A 10,374-nucleotide genomic window follows, 5' to 3' on the forward strand; every position below is an offset into this window, starting at 1 on the left:
ATCATTCCTCTTTTAAAATGAAGATTTTACATTATGAATAAAATACTTTTGAAATCAAATATGATAAAAAATTATTAAAAAGAGTAATTTTTCCTTAAATTTTATAGTTTCTAATTTAAAATGATTAAATTATTGACAATTCTGGTGTATCATATCTGAAATAATTAAAGAATAGAAACAGTTATGATTTAACATAAAATCTTTTACATTATAATTTTTCATTGATGAATTAATTATAATTAAAAAAATAGGTACCTTTTTTTAGGAAGATGAAAGAAGTTTGTGAAGTTTAATTTAATTGAAGAAAACATATCTAATATAGAAAGAATTATAATCAAATTATAAAATTATGAGTTTTTTCTATCTGCGTTTCCCGCGATTAGAGAATAGATTCTTAAAACTCTCTATATTTTATCACCTGCCGAGAGTAAATTCTGGCAACGAGAGATTGAGAAAACTTGACGTATTTAAAAAGAAAACACGCCGAGCATTATGTTATATTCTTAATTTTTTTTTTTTTTTAACATTTTATTCTTATTTTTTCGACATGATTCGCTGTACCCGTCAAGAATTAATCTCAGAATTAATGGAAAGTTAATCTCAAAATTACCTTTTTCGATATCAATTATTATTAATAATAACTAAATAGTGTATTCTATATTAAATTATATTGAGAAATAATTAATAAATTTCTGTTCTTCAAAAATTAGAAATTAGATTATAAGATTATTATTTATATTTGAAAATATAATATATGCTAAATATAGCTCTAATGTATAATTAATAATAATTAATACCGAAGAGATTAACGAGAAAAAAGCTCGCTACTTGTTTTTCACACAGAAGCTACCATTATCGCATTTTTGTGACAAAGAGAAAAAAGAATTTTTAAAATAAGAATGTGGCCTATAAGTCCATAGTTTGTGGGGTTTACTCTATTGATGCGACATTTCGTCTTTAAAACGAGCTTCATAAAACACGGACTTGTTTTACTCTTTATATATATATTAATAATGGAATAATAATGATAACAATATGATAATGATCGCGTCAATGTATGTTACGCCAATAGTGACAATGATAGCGTTAAATCTTCCGCTTTCGCATTCGCAGATGCTGTGAAATTGACTTATATCTGTTGTCCCTTAAATTAGGGATCCGGAAATCGACATAATTTCCGTGAATCTGGTCAAAGGCTTTGTAATAAAAACCTTCGTCAAATAATTCATTTTTTTTTCTTTCTGAAAAAAATAGATGTAATTAATGTATTTACATATAGTCCGTAATCTTTATAAAAAAAAAACCTTTTTCTTTTTTTTTCTATTGTCCTAATCCAATCTATGTACAGAATATGGAGGGATTAATCATGATACAATCGGAAAAAAGAGGTAATACTTTATGCAAAGATAAATCATAATAGAAATGAGTCGAAAAATTAATAATAATACTTTTTCATAAAACTTCATATTTAAAAATTTACTTTGAAAATTTAAAAATCGATGTTCAACGGAATTATACCGATTTCTAGATCCGGTTAGGGTTTTTTCGATTTTTTCTCACTAATTTTTATCACGTGGCTTTTAATTGCGCAATAATTAATTCATCATTAGAAGGAAAGAGAACGCGATGTTGGTGCTATATATATGCAAAAAGACTAGACACTACGTTGTTGTTGTTGTTATCAGAATTAATTAATAAGAAACAAAGACTATCATTATTATATTGAATAAACAAAGAAGAGCGTTTCCAAAGAAACGTCTCTAGCGATATCTTTTGTACTTTTTTGATTAAAGATTTGTTACAATCGCTCATTCGTTCATTAGATTGTGATGTGAAATGTATGAATGAGTGAGTGAATGCGTGTATCGGGTGTTCGATAATAATCTTAACGCTTAAACATACGTGCTACTTTTGTCTCTCTTTAATTTTTTCCTCAACGCTTTTTATAAAAGTTCGCATAGTGTTACCTATAATATTTAACACAATTGTGAACCACACTTATGCGGAGAATTTAATATATCGTCATCATCATTATTATCATTATTAAATAATAATATATTATATTCTTCGCATAAAAATAAAACTACATCTTTTTCTTCACAGAGCACAAAGCACAAATTTTGAAGTCCATTACTTATTATTTTCTTATCAACATACCATTGGAGATAAACGCTCTGGATAATCGCGCGATCTTGATCATTAAAAAAGAGGACAGATCGTTGTTCGTGTGTGTTAAGCTGCTTGAACTATTTAACGCAATTCCGCGAATTATAATAACAAATTAAAATGATTATACACAGAATTTGTTGACTTTTCTAAATTACTATCTTCGAAGATCTTATCTCGAGTGTATCGGAATTCGCGTGATTGTACAGGGTGTCCCGTATCGATCCTCAGTAATATATTTTTTGACTAAAAAAAGTTATACTGAAGAAATACTTATATTTAATTCAATATTTAGTTAATTCAAAATTTATGCTTAAGTATTTTTATTGCAGAAAAATCTACTCCAAAAGTAAGAAGATTGAGATTTTATCAACTAGCTGCATCTATCTAATCTAATTCACGAAAATCTCATTATCTCCAATTCAAAATTTAAGACATGTATTAATATAATTTTGAAATGATTATTATATAATATTCAAAAGTTAATGACTCAAAAATTTCTCGTGCCTAAATAGTTTTTTTTTTTTAGTAAGAAAAAAGAAATTAAAAAATCAACACCCTGTATTATTTTATTCGTTATTATGCAGTGGAACTCCTCTATTCTGTCTCCCGCTATTCTGAATTAGCTATACTTCAGTAAACTGGAATTCGTGCGCTGTTCTTCTACTACATTTGTCACATGATTACGTAACTATATGTAAAATGAGAAAACAAATGAAAAAGAAAGAATGCAACACATTCACTTTGCATGTGTGCCATCAGAATAAAATGGGAATTAAGAAGCAGTTCCAGAGTAACGGGAAAGCTTAATCTAACTGATATTTTAAAATAGAGGAATTCGATTATAATGGAACACGCGTCAAAAAATCGTTCGAAAATTTATTCATCCGAATGTTTTCGCAAAATTCTGCAATTTCGTGAGAAAGTTTTAAATTTTTTCTCTCGTTCGAGATTACATTTTTACAAACTATCTGTGAAAAAATGTTATTTTCAATAGCCTAACAATTAAATTTCTATTATGCAAAACGGCTCGATAATGTATAACAAACGATAATGTTTTCCACTTTCGCTCACTGTCACTGGCAATGGATTATACAACACTTATACATATAATGTATTGTTTAAAGACTTTTATGCTAATATATAACATATTCAACATTTTTTTCTTTCACCTCAAGAAATTAAATCTGTAATTTCTTTTAACATTCCATTCTGGTAAAATAATTATTGCATTAATTTTCTTGAGTAGTGTTATTTAAGCATATATAGAAAAAAAAATAATTTTAGATAAAAAGAATTTCAACAAAAAAAGTTTTTCCACATTTGCATTATTTTATTACTTTATAATTGAAAATGTGTGGCAAGTTTATGGTAATTTAATTATAAATGGATTTTTGAATAATGTATGGCAATAGTTCAATAATTAATTAATTATTTTAATTCCATATTAATTCAAATTTATTACAATTATATCAATAATTAATTAATTCTTGAATAATTAAGTATTGGTTTTAAGCATATTCAGGATAGTTCATAAATCTGGATTCAAATTTCACATAATTTTACTCGTACGGCGACTAATAGCGATATAATAGAGCTTTCAACTTTTTTAAATAGTACATTGCCAGTGAATATGTATGGACGTAGTAGTTTTTCTGTATCAAGTTATCCATAAAGTACAGAATTCACGTGTATTATAGTTTACATTTTATATAATTCTAGCTATTTCATAATTTTCAGCCGAGAGTAAACTTGTGAGAACGGAGATGCTTCTCATGTCAGTCGCAATACTTCTCTCTTAGGATTACCATACTATTCATCTTCGGTATCACCATCACTGCTATAATCTTGCAGAGTGGGTGGCCTTGAGAAGGGTGCTTCGTTGGTTTGACTGCAATATTAGAAAAGAAAAAGATATTAAGACACGCCAAGATATAATCTCTATCTCTTTCTCTTTTAAATTTTCACTACTTGATCTCCAAGCATCAAAAGTTGTTAATCATTTTATAAATTCTAGTATTAATCTGATTTTTTTAGAAAATAAAAACAACCAAAAAAGATATTTTTTAATTATATGATTATATTANTATATACATACATATTTAAATTATAATTATTAAGAATATTCTTTAATTGTAGTTTTAGATTTTTCACTTCTTTCCTAATTTATTTTATCTTTTTTAAAATTATTGTACTTTTAAATTTTTCTATATTATAATTATGATTTTCAAGGAATTAACAGGACTAGATATCACTCACGCTAATCTACGATAATGATTCAACCATTCCTCCAACATCTGCGCAACAAGTAATGGTCTTTTGTGAAGCTTTTGGTGCGCGACGAGAATTCCACCTTCGGTCCTGCACACGTCCAACCACTCCTTGTAGATGGATTCCTCGCGGCCAATCTCGTCCGCCGTGAGAAAGTGTATCGGTAAGAGTTTATGCTCGCGATCCATTAGCGGCATGAAGGTGGTTTGCATCTGGATCTGCAGTTGTTCGAGCGAGCTGTTATTACTACTTACTACCCCATGGGACGCTAGGGGCGGTATTCTGGACGAGGTGTATGGCTCAATTGGTACTAATGCCGTGAAGTGGCCGCGAGTGTAACCTAAAGCGATCGGCGAACGGATGCAGAATGAAGGTTCCCAGAGCAACGGAAGATAGACGCCCTCAAATCTCGCATAGCCTGCGAAAATGACGGAAATCATCGATCTTATATCTTAAAATCCATACATTTCGATAGCTTTAATCGATTAAAAATTTTGGATTATAATCTTCAAAATCTTTGTGTGTATATAAAGTCTGTAAAATTTTTAGTTTTTAAAAAAGGAAAAACGTAAATTTTATAAAACTTTTTATTTAGGTTAGGTTAGGTTAGATTTTTACATGAACTTGAGAAAATAATTGTTAATTTAAGTTTAATTATAATTATAAATATTTTTAATAAAAAACTGAAAAACTCCATCGAAGATTTAAAATTTAAAGAAATTATATACATATAAATTCTCTCAATAAAAAATTAAAAATTTAATGATTTAGATTTTTAGGATTTTAATTTAATAAAATTATTTTAATTTGTTAAGAATATACTTGGAAATTAATTATTAATTATTAGCAAACGAAAGCAAAGTACTTTTTTTTTAATTTACCTATATCTTCTCCACGAAAGCTCTTAACATATTTAACTCCATAGACAATAATGGGTCGTCTTAAAATATGAGCAAGAGCAAATACATGCAGTTGTTCTAACGCACTTCCAGGTTGAGCGGCCGTTGCCAACAAATTTTCCCAGTCTTCTTGCCATTGTGTCTCTTCTAAAGTAAAATCTAACATTCTAGCTGCCTGCGAGGCTTCGTATTCTCTCCAACGAGGATAAAAGCTGAAATAATGTTATATATTTGAATATACTCGTACATTTGAAAAAGCCATTTTATCGGTTTGCATATTATTCAAGCATTATTATTATTACGTAGTACTTATGTAGTACCTTAGATTCCACTACATATAGATATATATTTGTATCAAGTTATTAATTAAACTAATTATATTACATTATATTATATTAATTATTAAACGCTTACAATTGTCCGGCTTGTTGCAGGGTGTCAGCGAGCGCCCTTCTCAGGGCGTTGTCCCTATCGAAAACACCCCAGGTTGCCTGCATGGCGGAGTCTAGGAGGCAGTCTCCGGCCGATCGATTCCAGAGTGCGTGTAAACGACTGCCTAATCGTTCAGTAATTTCTAAGGACCAATTTAGGGCTGGTGGTTCACCTCCACCACCTTCTAATTGCTGTTGAGCTTCCTTATCTAACAATTCCTCCAGCATCTGCTCTTGCACGATACTCGGTAAGTCTTCAACCTTGAAAAATATCCAGCAATCTCATATGTAAAAAAATAATATTAATATATTTGTCTTTAATAAGTGAACGTCGAACGAATACTGAACATTCAGAAAAGTTTAAAGGAAAATTATTAAAGGATGCAAAAGGTAGAAATTTGAAAAATGGAAGGAAAGAAACTTAAAATATAGAAAAATTTAAAGAAATTTAAGAAAAGACTAAAGGATAAAAATTAGATACTTACAAAAGTTTAAAAAGAAATACTGTTTATTAATAAAAATTATATTGACTTTGTTATTTTGGTATTTATTAGAAACATTAACTATTAATGAATTAAACTTACTTTTCGACTAAAATTTATATTAATTTGTTATATATATTAATTTGTTATATATTATAATAACCTCGGCTGGCAGCGCGAAGGTGGCCATATCGGTGACAAAATAACAGGGGAAGGAACCTTTGCGTAAGCGTATACTATTGGTGACATGTCGGCGAATCTGCACCGCAAGATCTGGTGCGACGTAGCTCGGTACCCTTTTCACGCCCGAACCCGAACCCTCGATTTGCGACAACAATGTTGCTAAAATATCTTCTCTTTGAAACCTTAAAATTATACCAATTAAATTATAAAAATATTTAATCAAAGGTTTCTATATATTTGCAGAGTATCGATGACCTACTCAAAGCATTATCTTTATCAAAAATATCTCAAATGTGACTTGCATAATAAAAGTTTCATTTATAATATTAATATTTTTAATTACATTCCACTATAGTAAAATTACACTTTACACATTACACTATAATAAAATAATTTATTATAAAAATACATTTTAAGAGAAAAGAAAGAAAAATATAAGCTCTTATGAACAGAAACCATTTAATTTTCTTTCTTTCTTGACTTAATAAAATTGTCTCTAGTACGTTTATATATTTCTCTTCTAATTTTTGTTATTTAATTCTTCATTGATGTATTCAAATTTTTTTCATTTCCAAACCGCAGAGCGTATCTCTATATTTTTGAAATTTTATTCAATCTATTAATATCATGAGTTTTATTTTATCAATATTGATATTATATATTAATTTATTAAAATATTTGATCTTTCTATTTACCTAATAGCCAAATGCACTAAGGTGTGCCCGACGTCAAACGCGCTGCTTCTATTGAGGAGCAAGACCTCAGAATGCGTCAATTGGCGAGCAGGATCGCCACCGCTTGCCAGGTAAGCTTCGACGGGAGTATTGTCACCCTCGACAATACCGAGACAAGCATTGAGCCAACACCAATCGGTGTGACGTCTCAGTTGCTTCAATCGGCGCTCGTAATCACAGTTATTCGGGGATTGAGGGGTTGACAGACTGTCATTTCGACTATCCGCATACCTATGTGAACCTCTGAAAAGTTTTACATTATTATAAATATGTGTTATAATACATATCTTTAGAAAAAAATTATATCATATTTTCACAGAATATATCATGAATATTTAGTGAATTATGCGAACCTAAACATAGATTCATAGAAATGTAATATATAATTATAATGTAATATATATGTAATTAATTCTCGAAATAGAATATCAATCAAAAATGTCAACATTATTTTGATTAATCCTTAAGTATTTTCTCTTGATATTATGTCTTTTTTTGTGAATATTATATATTTAATATGTATTACATGTTATGTTGTATGTATTTATATCTATATATACAAGAAATATATAACATTGTGGATACTATAATAGGAAAAATTTATATCATATTCCCCAAACTATATAATATTCACAAAGAACACAAAATGTAAAACAATTTATTTACTTCCTTCCTATCGCTAAATTATCCTCCCTCTGCGTTTGATGAATATAGGATGCGTGCAGCGGGGGTGACGGCAGGCTTCGTTGACTATGTTCCCTTTCGGGACTCGGTAAGATCACTCCCACATTTCCTTGTGTACCCTTATCCCTCCTATCCTTCTCCTTTGGATGACCACACATGATGCATTTAGTCGCTTTGGGCCAGTTCTCATAAGTACACACATGGCAGGACCACTTTTCTGGATGCATATTATACAACTTTTCTGGATGGAGATTGATTGGCGAAGGATTCAACTGGGAATTTGATCCCGAGTTTGGTGGCCCGTCGGCCAATCGTAGTGGCGCTAAATGTTCATGCAGATTCGAGGCTAACGAATTGACGGATTGATTGACTGGCTTGCGATTGCTGCACTGAACGCAACGCGTTGTATTCTGATAGTTGAGATAAGTGCACATGCTACAGGCCCATTTTCCCGCAGAAGGTAAATTCTGACTATAATTTTGCGAGATATAGTTGTCCGTAGGGCTTATCTGGGACACAGGACCGGAAGCAACATTGGAGGAACCTCTTTGAGGGCTAGGATCCCGAAGACGGTAGATGTCTTCACCTAGAAGAGGTTTAGCGCCCCTGCACATAGTGCATTTTAAAGAAGAGGGCCAGTTTTCGTAAGTGCAGTACTCGCAGATCCATTTCTGCTCTGTTTCCTCGAGTCTACTGGTCATCTTCACTGGATGAAGGTTAATCAATGAAGTTTTTGGTCTTTCTGCTGCGAAGGATACAGTATTTCTTGATGCAGAAGAAAATATTAAGATGAAAGATGTGCACTGAATAATAAATATCCTAAATATTCTGATTAAATTTCCTACACTTTGCCATACATGATCTATTGGGAAATTTGTATCTAAGTATTTGGTTTCTATATATGGTCCAATTTATGCTACGTGATCAGCATTATGTTTGATTGTGGTAAGATAAAGCTGCTAGAGATGTGCCAATGTAGACATCGGTGGAAGAATCTAAAAAGAAAAATAACAAAATTTACACACACAGACACACACACACATACATATATAAAGTCTATTATAAAAGTTTTACATATTTATAAAAAAAATCCTGAACAAGATGAAAAAATGAAGATTGTTCTAAATTAGATATATATCTTGCATATAATATGCAGTATCTTTAGAACTTTTTTTCAATTATCCAAAATTTTTTCTCAATTATTCAGAATGTCTTTCAAATTACTTGAAAAAATCTATTTACTTATTTATTCTGTTCAGAGAAAAATTGTTATACTATATATATATATAAGCAAAATACAAAAGTAACAATTTTGTTAATTTCAGCTTTTGTTAAAAACTTTTTGTGTATAAAGTTAAGAAGATTTTTTAATGTGGAAGAGGAAAAAAAATAAAGTGTAGGAAATGAAAAAAATATAATTAACAAAACATAACATGTGTGTGAACTAATATTTATATTAAATATCCATTGTGCAAGATAACGCAACATTATATTTGATTTAGTTGTACTTTCTACTCTTTTTTTTTTTTTGCTTTACATCTTTAAAGTAGATGATGTTGATTCAGCTTTCATATGAATTCATATTATTTCATACGAATATTAATATTTAAAATAGCTTTATTTTTTAGACACACTTTGTCGCAGTATATAAATACTTTAGGTTTGTATAATTATAATGCTTTTTTAAATTTTTCTTTTTGCACACATTTTGCACACATGGTCTTTTTATGTCGCGTACGAATATAATATTTGTACGACCATGTACATACTTGTTTCTTAATTTCTTCATTTGCTTCAAAGACAAATCTGTAGATCAGTATTTCGAATATTCAAATTCGAAATGCCTTAGATCTACTCTTTTTCAGTTATATTCGGTTAAGTCGGAGAACACGCGACACCGCGTGACTCCCTAGACCCTTTATCTCTGCTCATCGAAGCTTCTCGTCAGTAAACCTAACCTATCGGAGAACGAGAAACTTCCATCTATAGTCGCGAACAGTACAAAGAAAAATGACGAATTTTAAAATTAAAATTGTATTATTTTCAGATATTAAAGAGGCGCGCTACCTCGTCGGATCGGTAACCTTGATGTTATCCTGAACCACCTTGGAGCTCTCGCGCGCCGAGAACTATCGTCACACTGGACTATCCTCCATTGAGAGATCTTTTAAATTGGCACTATCCAATCGACTCGTGTATCATTCGTATACCAACGAATGATGCTTTTGGACACACCACTTCGCATTCGGAACGTAGGTAGGTTAGAGAACCTGTACGCGCACACGTACGTGCACGCACACGTCGATTTCACGCGACAGACGAGAAAAATGAAATATCGGGAATCGCGCGCAGAGCGTGATTCGCTCTCTCTCTCTCTTTCCTACACCACTTCGCGTAGGTAGGTTAGAGAACCTGTACGCGCACACGTACGTGCACGCACACGTCGATTTCACGCGACAGACGAGAAAAATGAGAAAAATGAAATCGCGCGCAGAGCGTGATTCGCTCTCTCTCTCTCTTTCCC

At 30.9% G+C, this 10,374-nt stretch overlaps 1 protein-coding gene across 4 annotated transcripts in view; it reads right to left on the reverse strand.

Moving 5' to 3' along the window:
* Positions 1-503: 503 nt before the first annotated feature.
* Positions 504-10,374, reverse strand: part of LOC115243193 (ubiquitin thioesterase trabid) — a 21,046-nt gene continuing 11,175 nt past the window's right edge. Inside the window, exons 1-9 of one of the 4 annotated variants that reach the window (XM_029819978.1) lie at positions 9,918-10,222; positions 9,620-9,803; positions 7,833-8,845; positions 7,128-7,409; positions 6,413-6,614; positions 5,751-6,028; positions 5,319-5,548; positions 4,426-4,855; positions 504-4,057 (exon numbers count right to left, since the gene is read on the reverse strand). In XM_029819978.1, the coding sequence (XP_029675838.1) occupies positions 3,979-4,057; positions 4,426-4,855; positions 5,319-5,548; positions 5,751-6,028; positions 6,413-6,614; positions 7,128-7,409; positions 7,833-8,551 (2,220 nt within the window). In that variant the 5' untranslated portion in view covers positions 8,552-8,845; positions 9,620-9,803; positions 9,918-10,222 and the 3' untranslated portion in view covers positions 504-3,978. Of the gene's footprint in view, positions 4,058-4,425; positions 4,856-5,318; positions 5,549-5,750; positions 6,029-6,412; positions 6,615-7,127; positions 7,410-7,832; positions 8,846-9,619; positions 9,809-9,917; positions 10,223-10,374 lie in introns of those variants that run through there. The other 3 variants (XM_029819976.1, XM_029819977.1, XM_029819979.1) reach the window with 3 other exon arrangements.

This window comes from Formica exsecta, unplaced genomic scaffold (assembly GCF_003651465.1).
Source record: "Formica exsecta isolate Colony F162 unplaced genomic scaffold, ASM365146v1 scaffold696, whole genome shotgun sequence".
Classification (NCBI taxonomy): Eukaryota; Metazoa; Arthropoda; class Insecta; order Hymenoptera; family Formicidae; genus Formica; species Formica exsecta.